This window comes from Vespula pensylvanica, chromosome 22 (assembly GCF_014466175.1).
Source record: "Vespula pensylvanica isolate Volc-1 chromosome 22, ASM1446617v1, whole genome shotgun sequence".
In the NCBI taxonomy this organism is placed as follows: domain Eukaryota; kingdom Metazoa; phylum Arthropoda; class Insecta; order Hymenoptera; family Vespidae; genus Vespula; species Vespula pensylvanica.
The window spans coordinates 946,359-958,268 of record NC_057706.1 but is presented as its reverse complement, the minus strand read 5'-3'; the positions used below and the strand labels follow the sequence as shown (position 1 = coordinate 958,268).

Below are 11,910 nucleotides of genomic sequence, written 5' to 3'. Positions count from 1 at the left end.
ACATTACGTTTATTTATTTATTTATTTTCTTCAAAAAACAAATATACATAAATTACATAGCGACGTCTTTATCCAGATTATACAATATGCTTGAGTAATTATATATCTATTATTAAAATAATCATTCGTCAAAGATAATTATTATCTATTCTATACGATAAATAAAGAAGTTGAGAAAAGAATGACAAAAAAATGAAGAAAAATTTTCACGAGTTTTTAAATCCTCCACTTCAGAATATTTAATCGAGTGAATGCGTTTGTGTGTGAGAGAGGGAAAGAAAGTTATATCATTTTATCGTTTCTTCTTCTTTTTTGTTTTTTTTTTTTTTTTAAGTAGATACAAGAGTATTGAAAGTAAGTAAGATAATGAATATATATATATTTTTTGTCGATTAAGCTCTTATTTAAAACGAGTAGATCGTACGGATGAAGAACAAAGCCGTTTGATCGAGTTGATCACTTCTCTCTCTTCTTGAGATAACTCCCCAACATTCTTGAATTCCGGACGAGCGAGGGTTTGGCTACGAGCGCGTTCCACATTCACAGATAATGGCATTGTCAATACCTTTTTCCAATTCGTTGACTCGTAATTAGTTAGAAACTGAAAGTACGAAAGCTTTATGTAATCTCTAGTATAATGCCAGGAGGATGATTTGTTCTTTCCCTTTTTTTTTTTTTTTTTTTTCTTTCCCATGAATAAATTTCACCCAAAGCGAATTTCTTAAACGCAGGATATTATGAAAGAAAAAAAGAAAATGAAAGAATTAATTAAAAAAGTTTACACGCGAATATGATTTTAATTGATCTTGTTTCAAAGTCACAGTCGGTTTTGCTTTTTTTTTTTTTTTTCCTTTTATTTCTCTTTCTTTTTTCTTCTATCTCTTTTTCACGAAGTACATGATCGTTTTATAATAGGTACTTATATCTCTTTCTTCGTTTGCGCAAAGTTGAATTTTTAATTTGGATTATATAGAAATATATGCACGAATCTAAAAATGATTATGATTGAAATGAAACAATATGAAATCAAAACGTTCCTTTATATATAAACTTTTTTATGTCCTTATATATGTATACATATTTTATTTTTTTATTATGAAAAAGAGATTCTTTACCTATTACGACAATTATTTATAAATCAATCGAATGTGTGTATTCGTATTATCACACTTAGAGGGTGTTTCACACGTATTAAAATATAGCCTTGTAACCCTGTATTATAATTCTTGTCTTTTCATGCATTTAATCAGGATACCTTTTACTATTCGCACGAACGCCTACCTGATCAAAATCAGTATCTTCGATGTGAAACATGATATGGGTTAGCGGTTTCGCCTTCAATGGAATTTCGGAGAAATCGATTAAATCCGGCTGTGGATAGCTCCCTCCGTTCCACAGCCCCTTTAACACCCAATCGGAAGCACGCAGTAGATATTCGTGCGTTATCTGTGTGATAGAAAAAAAAAAGGAGAGAGATAAAAAAGAAAAGATAAATAACAACAACAAAATCTCTATCATTAAAATGAAGAGAGATCGATTAGTATAATAAAACGAAAAAAAAAAAAGTAAAAAAATCATACAAAATGTAAACTAACTTTCAAGGATTGTCTTCCCGTGTCAGTGAACAACAATTCGTCGGTGTATGTTTCAATGATACGAGTCATATTTTTTAATTTGACGCATTTAGGAGTTTGATTCGTTCCTTTAACGCTGCATCAAATAATTTATATTATTTTTCTATGCTATTATTATTAATCCGTAAGAATATTTTATAATAATTATGATATACAACATTGTATACAATCGTATACAAAAAATAATAAATATTCTATGCATGCAATAATATAATATAATATAATTATGATCATCGTATCATTATTATTTGATTATTCGTGTGTATCTACCTGTCCTCGATCACTTGCGTAAAATAATCGATCTGTGCCGTGTGTTTGTTATCCTCGTCGATGCTACAAATTGCTTCGGCGAGTGCATTCGATGCAGCTATTTTATCGTGCGGATTAAAAGAGCCTGACTCTAAGTTGATTTCTACTGAAGTTTTATTTTGTATATCCGTTTGATCGTTCGTCGCGATATCGAGAAAACTTGAGTAAAGGGCAGCAGAGAAAATTTGAAGAAGCACAGAACCACCAAGAGGATGACACCGAGCTGGGACATTTTTATTAAGAGTCAATGCCGTTCGCAATATCGTCATTGGAGTGGTAACGTGTAATTCAGTGAAACAGGCCAATGCTAGTGACATCGCTTGATACATGCTTGCTCCTGTCTTATTTAAAATGATACGTCTTATATACATAGATTATAAAAATAATATTTTCTTTATTTTCTTTTTTTTTTTTTCGTAAATATAATAATAATCATTTTTCGTAAATATAATTACCTTTACGGCATCCAAAAGGGTCTCTACTATTGAAGGCATCATGCTAATCAAAGGTACCATAAGTGCGTTTAACCATGGTGGTCTCGATTGATTCCAAACCTTTAAATAAGAAAGAAAGAAAGAAAGAAAGAAAAAATACGAAACTTAAGAGTAATCAGAAAATAATTCACGAGATCGTTATCTTTAATGAATACCTGCTGCCTATCGAGATAATTAGCCCAATTGGGATCCTGCTTCAAAGCAGGTATAATTACATCCTCAGGATCGTTAACGATAATAGCAAGAATATACGTCAGACTGAAAAGGCCTAAATTCGGTGATATCGTTGATAACTTTTTACAGCTCGATTCGCTGCACAAAAATCCACCGCAATTTTTTTGATTGTACAATTCGTTCTTATTATTTCCATCTTTGATCATCGTCTCGTTTCTTCTTGTTATTATGAGATTTTGATCGGAAGTAAAGCCGACGCATTTACGTACCAACACGTTCAATAACATCTTTGCGACTATGTAATTGTTCATTGAGATCACCTGAATGAATTACAAAAGATTCGTCGAACGATTTCTATTTTTTTATTGGCAATGAGAAATATAACGTAATCAATTACTTTTATCAATTGCGGCCAATTAGGCTGTGGTTGATTCCTAAGTATATTCAATTCCAAAATCACGATTCTATCTTCAGTTAGATTGTCTGACTGTAAATCTAAATCGGATTTACCTAACAAACGTGGAACGCATATTAATACCCAAGGAGGAGGACCACGTCGATGCTGTAATATTTGTAAATTTTCCAATCCATTACGAAAAGCCTGGAATTTAAGAAGATTAAATCTAGAATATATATATATATATATATATATATATATATATATATATATATAATGTATAGACTATTGAAAATATTTAAGTCCTTTGCTTTGAATTTACAACTACTACAATACACCGAAGTATGAATTTGCAACGCACCAAGATAAATAGGAATACGAGAAATCGATTTGAAAAATATTTGCATAATAAGCAATCGACAATTCGACCATTTACCACGATACAACGTCAACAACGTAGCGTTCGATGTAGTAGTAGTTGTTATTTAAATTCTTAACAAAGTTCGATCGATAGACCTCTGTAAGTTTAACATTTTCCAAATTAATGATATTTACGTTCACGCAATGTAGTTATTAATTAATAATCGTATTCAATAATCTTTGAAAGCTTATTGAAAATTCGGGAGAGAATATTTAACGTTAAAAAAAGATAAATACGCACACATACATGCATACATACATACATACATACACACATATATATATTATTAACATTTTGATTAAACTTATAAAGTTAAATTATCTTCTACCTGATACAAATCCTCCAACGGTGTACCACGAAATAATAAGCAAACGAGTAACTCGTTACATTTGGCATGCACATCCCTTATAACAGTTGGTAATTTATTCGATCGGATACCTATCATCTCTTCACTCTCGGTGCAGGCAGCTAAAGTGAGATATCCGGTGCAACAGAGAACGTTAAATGCATCTGTCCAAAATTGCTCGGATCTAGCCAAAGTAGGTCGACCCTAACACATATACGCATGTATAACAATAAAAATATAATACAAAATTATATATTAAATAATTCAAATAAAATAATGTATGTGATTTATGTATATAACGTAACAAAAATAATAATAAACATTTATTTTTTATGCGATCGTCATACAATAGAATTGCAGATAGAAATGAAAGATAACGTTTACCTATTCCAAAATATTCGGATTGAATTTTTTTATTTTTTTTTTTTTTATTTTTTTTAATCTTACATAAACAAATCGAGTAACGATGATAGATAGAGACTCGTTTAACATCCCTGTGAACACGCGTTGTGCCATTTGCGGAGGTACAGTTTCCCATAAATCTGCTCTTGTTCCTAAACAAGATTTCATAGGAAACATCTTTATTTAATTCTTTTTTTTTTTTGCTTTATTTAGTTTTATTTATTTATTTTTTTTTGTTATGTTTACAACTTACCTTGCATATAGAGCCACCACATTTGTACTACAAAAGAACATCTTTCTCTCTCGAAGAAGGACTTATCACTCTGCCAATCGAGAGAATCAGCTTCGTTGAGTATGTATAAAGAGATTAAGCGGCAATGTAAATCGAGTAATCTTTCTGCTACAGCTTCCGCCATTTCGTGATAAGATTTGTAACAATTATTTATTTTCTCGCTTATTTTTGCGATAAAGGGAAAATAAAAAATATATAAAAAAAAAAAAAGGAAAAGATTAAATCGTTGCGTTCGAAGTATTAAAAAGAAAATGATGAAGATTATAACGAGTACCTTGATCCGATAGAGACGATATTTTTAACATACTGATTGTAACACCAAAGACAATTTCTAATCAATGCCGCTGCTCCTAATGTAGCCGTAAGAACGGTCAAATCTGCATGATCCAGACACTCCTGTATCAACGTATGCAAATGTTCTGAAAATATTTAAGATCGTATAGAGAAGATTGTTGTTACATTAATCGATCGATCATGATGACGTAACTTCATTTATTCGAAACAATAACTGTTTATCCATTTTACGAAATAACCATCATTCGATTAATTTTCACAGAAGGAAGATGTATTGCCGAAATTATTTTCCGGGATTTATAAAAAAAGAAATCGAAAACGTTGAATGTTCTTTCCCTTCAAAAAAAAAAAAAAAGAAAGGCAAAAAAGATGAAAAAAAAGGGATTTTTTTTTACAATCTAATAATAAGATGAAATAAAGTAGTAAGAAATAAAAGTGCATGTTATACTCTTGATCCATTTCTATATTCTAATATTTTGTAAATATATGTGTGTATGTGTGTGTGTAATTTAATGATATCTACATTATATCAATTAATTGAATATAATTAATATAATTATATAAGCAAAAAAAAATTAGGAAATAGTAACTTATGTAAATATATTAGATAATAAATATACCGAGCAATTGATCGGCCGTATCGACGACCATAAGAATAAATTCGGACGGTAGAACATTTTTAACAACTCCATCGCCCGTCTCGAGTTCTGTTATAGTTTTGCATTTGACAGTGCTTAATCCTGAGGGTCGTTTAAACGTAATCAAGAATTCAGCCTCCCACCACATAACGATTTTAATTGCTGCAAACGAGGCGTGCCTTGGAAAATCGAGTTTTCCACCGCTGACGCGAATGCACAGAGCTTCTCTCAGTACCGTCTGCATCTCCTACGCACGTATGTACGTAACTACGTAAATAATCATGCACTTTGAAATGTTCATTGAGAAAGGAAAAAAAAAAAAAAAAGAAAAAGAAAATTTTCTTTTCCTTAAAAAATTTTTCTTCTCTACGTTTACAATTTCAATTCTAATTTGATAATTAACGTTCTCTTATCTTATCGTGTCATTGATAAAACGATCCAAACGATCTATTTGCGTTATTTGTAGTTATTAACAGCAAGAACATCGACAACAGAAGCTTAAATGTCTTAGTTTCGCGAATATAAGCGAGGTATGAAATAACGAGAAGGTAAGGGTAGCTTATTTAAACGATGGCAAAGCTTGCTGATTTAATTACACGCTATACGTCTGAATGCACAGCCTTTGTTAACGAAGCGAGCCAAGGGTTGTTTATACACGAAAATGTATATTCGGATATAAAAGACGAAACGAATTTTTTTGCGATAAAATTTCTTTGCCGACATTTCTTTTTTTTTTTTCTTTTTTCTTTTTTACGATCCAATAATTTATTATCTATGACGTTGAATTTATTGTTTCAAAGGATATTTGCCTTCTTAATTGCCACGTTTATAAGTGATTTCCAAGTGTACACGTGCGGATGAAATAAGCTTCATCTCTCGTTTTTCTTCGTTAATAATAATTATTGCATGAAACACCTACGCGAACGAACGAACTCATTAGCATCAACCACACGTACCTCGTATTATTTAATTATCAATAATAAGCATTTATTTGAATTTCGTTGTAATTCGTCGAAGTCATGTTGCGTCAAATGAAAACGACGATAGCCGATTAATTTAAAAGTAATAATGATAAATGATAAACGCGGACCTACATATTTCGTTAATTAATATAAATATGATTTATCTAAATCAAACATATGGAAATAATAGAAATTGATCTGTTATTGATTAATTTTGATTTTATATTACCTGATAATATTGCATGTCCCGTTGCAATAAAATTCGAACGCGATCTACTAAATTCCCATCTTCCATAATCTCCATGGCTGCTTATCTATCAAAAAGTCAAAACTTTTTATCGGAAATATTCTAATTGATTTATTAGAACTACTATATTTACATTAAAAAAGTGTACAGCTTTATATTACAAACAGATCTTGCGTTAAATAAATTATGTAAGCGTTTGTAGTTAAACGCATAGTATAATTACAATATTTTCCAAAGTACTTACATGTATGTTTTTAATAATGTTCCTCGAATTATCTCATGCAGTTGCTATTTAGTTGCATAAATATTATTTAGAGACATTTATGATATTCTACTATCTATCCATTTGATAAATATATGTTATATTATACATAAGTATAAATTATTTTTTTAGATTGGCAGTTTTTATATACTTAAGTAGATAGAAGTATACTGGTATTGTTATATTATTCTTTACCACTGTAGGAACATTTGTCAAAACATACTTTTGTTTTTACAATAGATGATATTTCATCATTTAAAAGCTCATGTAAAGTTTTATCATCGTACTTATAAACCCATTTACCCTTCACAAAATCATAACGTTTTGGTCCAGATGTTGGAGAAGAGAGCCAAATTTGCCTGTTTGGAGTCTGTCTATTTATAACATATGTTCCATACGGATTGCCAAATTTCACAGTCAGTACTCCATCCTAAAACATACATTTTAAATGAATATGTATAATAGACAATATTTTTTTTCTCTTTATACGATTAATTATATTCTATTACTTACTCCATAAGCAACATCTGAATCTTCCAAGTGTGCAGCTTCTTCAATCAAATCATCAAAATATTCAGTTAAGGATTCAAGAGTTGTATCTGAAATCTTTTCAAATTCTACAAGAGTAAGACTTTTACTACAAAAAAGAAAAACAAATTAAAAATTAATTAGTATAATATCATATTTTTTCTACAGTTTATATATATATACATATATTTATATTTATATACTTACTCTAAATTCATATAATCAACTTGTGAATTATACAAAGAAATAGGTACATAAAATAAGAAATTGTTTTTTCTATTTATGTATCTTGTAGAATATACATTGTCATAACCTCCAACATTGTTTTTATAGTAAACAGAAACATGTCTTGATAAAAAGTTATGCGTAATTTTTGTTGATAATTTATTCGACACTTTTCTTGATACGGTAGATCGTATCACTGTCTGAAACATGATCTATTTCTATGAAATTTCTCGTATCGATCAAACAAATCATTCAAAGTACGAACGAACCAAATAAGAATTCTTTGAAGAGTTTTGTAAGAGTACGTGGTTAACAGCGAAACTAGCGTATTTATGAATAACACTTACCGATGGTTGATAAGTAAGATACCTGTATATATCTTGTAGGTATTTACAAATCTTTCGTTCTAATTCCTGACAACACGAACGTAACGATCTAATTTTAAGAACGTTTTACTAATATCAAACTGATAAATAACTCTATATGTAACATATTATTTGTGACATAAATTTCATTTCCTTAGTTTGAATCGGTTCGAATTTTTGAATTATTTGACGTATAAACAAACTTGTACGCGTATAAGTTTTATTATGGTTAACATTTTTAATAGATAAACGTTGCGAGTGAACAAGTGTTTAATTTCAATGCTACGTAAAATCTAACGTTTTTAATAAATACATTTTAATTTGTTCTAAGTGAATTTATCAGATATTCTTAAACTTTTTTCGATACAATTACGGTATATTAAAAAATGGATAACCTATTTGGTAAAGAAGATTCTGGAAATGAAAGTGAGCATGTGGAAGTAGATGATAAAGATGAAAAATTTAGTATTTCACAAAATTCTACATCCAAGGATATCGAAAATATGGACATAGATGGTTTACCAATAAAGGTAAATTATTATTGATAGGTTATAATATAATATAAGTTCAGCGAATCTATGCGTTACGATCAATATATTTATCTTAGGGAGAACTGGATACTATGAGTTCTCAATCTCAATCAGATACGGAAGAAATAGGTTCTAATTCTATATGTATGACGATGGATGATCAATTGGAAATAGTAAAACATGAAATTGAAATTGAAAATAAAGAAGAAGAACAAAGTACAGAAGATATTTTTGGCAATGACATTATGTTACCTCGTGTTAATCATACTAGTATTAAAGAAAGAAGGGAAAGTAAAGAAAAAAGTAAAAAAGAGTTAGAAGAAGAGGAAAGGGAGAAAATGCAGTAAATATATTTGTTGTTTTATATTACAGATATGTAACATTATCTATACTATTATAGCATTTTTTTAAATTTTTATTTTTCAGAGTACTTGTCTCTAATTTTACTGAAGATCAGTTAGATAGATATGAAATGTACAGGCGAGCTGCATTTCCAAAAGCAGCTATAAAGAGGGTAAATATAAAAAATTATAAAACAATAATATTCTGTAATAATATCAAGTATAATATATTTTTTTTTATATCTTAGATTATGCAAACTATAACAGGTTGTTCTGTATCACAAAATGTTGTGATTGCAATGTCGGGTATTGCTAAAGTATTTGTTGGGGAAATTGTAGAAGAAGGTAAAATTATTAATCTTATAAATAACGTTTACAAATAATAATTTTATTTAATAATTACAAATTATTGTAGCTTTAGATGTAATGGAAGCTAATGGAGAAACAGGACCATTACTACCCAAACATTTAAGAGAAGCAGTTCGTAGATTAAGACTTCAAGGTCAAATTCCAAATGGACGTGCACATAAAGCATTTTTTAGATTATAGATAATATATTATTTCTCCATTATAGTTGTGATAGAAGAAATATTTTGTTGATTGAACTTGTGTATAATATCGATTATAATATAATAATGATAATATCTATTATTGAATTTGTCTGTTCAAGGCTATTCATGACAAATTTTATAATAGTTTTACAATGGTTTTAATATTTTTTTGCATCAATAATGAATGCAAAAAAAAATTCTTGACAGATTTTGAAGAACAAAGCTTTATTTCCATCGCAAAAATTCGTATCAATAAATGACATTTTTTTTTTCTTTTTTTTTTAAGAATAGTTCATACATAAAAATAAAGCTTTTTAATTTTATATGTATATTAGTTCTAACGATATAAAGTGTATATATGTAATATTACACAGCTTATAATGCGCGTTAAATATAAAACAACTTTGATATTTAATATTTAATTTAATAATATATCATATACGATATATAAGAAATTAATTTATCTTTTGAGAAATATAATTTTACATATAATTTTACGTAGAAAAATTTTTTTCATACATTCGATTATTTGATTACGCAGTAACGTGATATAACCTATATATATAAACTAATACATCGATGCTAGTAGTGGGGTCGTGTAGTGGGGATAGTATTTTCGTGCGCAGGTGTAGTTCGCATTTCGTCCGTAGCTGTCGCTTAAGTCAGATAACATAACCATACGCTACGAAGGAGTGGTGGTGAACGCACGTAGGATTGAAACGTGTAATATTTTAATATTCTTTTAAACAATATATAAATATTTTTTGTTAAGACAAACGTGTGTTCTTAAAAATAGATATAATTGTTACTTAATCATGTATATAAAATATTTTTATACCCAAAAAATCGTATAACGTAAAAATGATAAAATATTCGTAAGATTTATCATGTATTTAATATATGTATTAGGTTAGCTCGTATTAAATAATGTTATTGTATAGTAAAATTACGATCTCTCTCTTATTTCTTTTGTTATAGCTGGAGATAGAAATATTTATATTTAATATTGTACTTAAAATAATATATATATATATATATATATATATACATAGAATATATAATATATAAGACAATATATAGAAAACATTCGAGTGATTTGATTTTTGCAGATAACTTCTCTCTATAATTAATTCATTGAAATATTATAATGTCATATGATTGTTTGTTTCACACTTGTAACCTATTATACTTACAACTTACTACTTTTATAGAATGTTTAGTCGCGAATACATCGCACGAACGAACGAAACATGATATGCGAGTGCTCTTTGCGTTATTGTTGACGCATTGTTTCGGTTGTGTAATATTACAGGGTATAGATGATAAACTTACGTTAAATAGATTCGATGATATTAAATTTTGGAAGAAATGTATTCCTAAAATATATAAGAACATTAATGTCTGTATCAAAGACAATTATACGTTACGAAGGTCTACTCATTCGTTGACAAATCAATTTACATTTTTTCATAGACAAAAAGTAAGCTCATAAAGAATAGTATTTTACTTTACAAATATTGACTTTATTAAAAATAAAACAGAAAGTAATATTGTTAACATAAAATACTCTAAAATATAGATGATTCCTTTTAAATTAAAATCAAAACATTTCTATACTCTACAAAAATACATTCGTCCATCTGAGAAATATCATCAACGAAAGTTACTTATTTATGGTCAAGAAGATATTTCTGAATATCTTTCTACATTTAAAAAAGATTCGAAAAGACACGTGAAAGCAACAACATCTGAATATTTTCATTTAAGGCAAAGAAAACAGAGTGATTCTGAAGATGATGAAGAAGCTAGCAAAGAATGTAATATAAATTAATGAAGGAATCATATAAATGATATATTTACTATTGTGTTGTTGCATTTACTTTTTTTTTTTGTTTTATGTGAAAAAGAATATTCAAAGGTTTTTCATATACTTCTTATTTTAGATACAGATGATTTGGATGATTGGGATGATTGGGGCGCGTGGAGTCCGTGCAGTGTAACGTGTGGATGCGGACAACAAGTTCGTTGGCGTCATTGCATAACGGATGATTGCATAAAAGGGTTAAAAAAAGCACAAATAAAGACTTGTCATCTTAGACCATGTGATAAAGGTTTCTTAAGTTGGCTGGGCATTAAGCTTTAACGAAACTTAAAAGCAAAATAATCAAGTGTGTAATTAGATGTTTACAATTTAACAAGTTAAAAAGTTGTCTTATGTTTATCATTTGTTGAACATATTAAAATTTATATTATTTTGTAATTTTTGTATTTACACTTAATGATACTTTTGATGATGATCGTTATAATAAAACTAGCGATATGCCCATAATAACTATTAAATAATATACAAATTCTAAATGTATATGTATAGGGAATTTTAATTACATAAGAAACTATACATTGTCATAATTTTATATACAAAATATATGGAACAAACGATGTTCAAATTTTTTTGCAGGTACCAACAGGAAGAAAGAAAATAAAGGTTATTTGTAATA

At 28.6% G+C, this 11,910-nt stretch overlaps 5 protein-coding genes across 9 annotated transcripts in view; 3 read left to right on the top strand and 2 right to left on the bottom strand.

Moving 5' to 3' along the window:
• The window catches only part of LOC122636476 (short neuropeptide F-like), an 11,541-nt gene extending 11,338 nt beyond the window's left edge, over positions 1-203 (top strand). Inside the window, exon 4 of the mRNA XM_043827705.1 lies at positions 1-203. This exon is cut by the window's left edge and continues 1,086 nt beyond it. The gene's annotated coding sequence lies outside the window, so the exon portion shown is untranslated.
• A 54-nt stretch (positions 204-257) lies between these two features.
• LOC122636472 lies at positions 258-6,975 on the bottom strand. 4 transcript variants are annotated; one of them, XM_043827696.1, is made up of 14 exons: positions 6,855-6,975; positions 6,593-6,677; positions 5,384-5,648; positions 4,744-4,888; positions 4,431-4,630; positions 4,223-4,329; positions 3,758-3,979; positions 3,009-3,212; positions 2,593-2,931; positions 2,399-2,497; positions 1,905-2,284; positions 1,596-1,710; positions 1,282-1,446; positions 258-601 (listed from the first exon to the last, which is right to left on the bottom strand). In XM_043827696.1, exons 2-14 carry the CDS (start codon positions 6,665-6,667, stop codon positions 401-403), a joined length of 2,517 nt encoding a protein of 838 aa, XP_043683631.1. In that variant the 5' UTR covers positions 6,668-6,677; positions 6,855-6,975; the 3' UTR covers positions 258-400. The 4 variants fall into 4 exon arrangements, with proteins under 4 accessions (XP_043683631.1, XP_043683632.1, XP_043683634.1 ...); XM_043827697.1 differs by lacking the exons at positions 6,593-6,677; positions 6,855-6,975 and adding an exon at positions 6,211-6,318; XM_043827699.1 differs by lacking the exons at positions 1,596-1,710; positions 1,905-2,284.
• Positions 6,725-7,921, bottom strand: LOC122636475 (frataxin homolog, mitochondrial). 2 transcript variants are annotated; one of them, XM_043827702.1, is made up of 3 exons: positions 7,608-7,921; positions 7,386-7,509; positions 6,725-7,302 (listed from the first exon to the last, which is right to left on the bottom strand). In XM_043827702.1, exons 1-3 carry the CDS (start codon positions 7,832-7,834, stop codon positions 7,057-7,059), a joined length of 597 nt encoding a protein of 198 aa, XP_043683637.1. In that variant the 5' UTR covers positions 7,835-7,921; the 3' UTR covers positions 6,725-7,056. The 2 variants fall into 2 exon arrangements, with proteins under 2 accessions (XP_043683637.1, XP_043683638.1); XM_043827703.1 differs by having other exon boundaries at positions 7,386-7,506.
• A 217-nt stretch (positions 7,922-8,138) lies between these two features.
• LOC122636474 (transcription initiation factor TFIID subunit 11) lies at positions 8,139-9,509 on the top strand. The gene is made up of 5 exons (XM_043827701.1): positions 8,139-8,520; positions 8,598-8,863; positions 8,947-9,034; positions 9,110-9,206; positions 9,277-9,509. The coding sequence occupies exons 1-5, from the start codon at positions 8,377-8,379 to the stop codon at positions 9,408-9,410; spliced, it is 729 nt and encodes a 242-aa protein (XP_043683636.1). The 5' UTR covers positions 8,139-8,376; the 3' UTR covers positions 9,411-9,509.
• A 908-nt stretch (positions 9,510-10,417) lies between these two features.
• On the top strand, positions 10,418-11,897 carry LOC122636473. Its single transcript, XM_043827700.1, has 3 exons — positions 10,418-10,892; positions 10,992-11,229; positions 11,356-11,897. Exons 1-3 carry the CDS (start codon positions 10,560-10,562, stop codon positions 11,553-11,555), a joined length of 771 nt encoding a protein of 256 aa, XP_043683635.1. The 5' UTR covers positions 10,418-10,559; the 3' UTR covers positions 11,556-11,897.
• Positions 11,898-11,910: the final 13 nt, after the last annotated feature.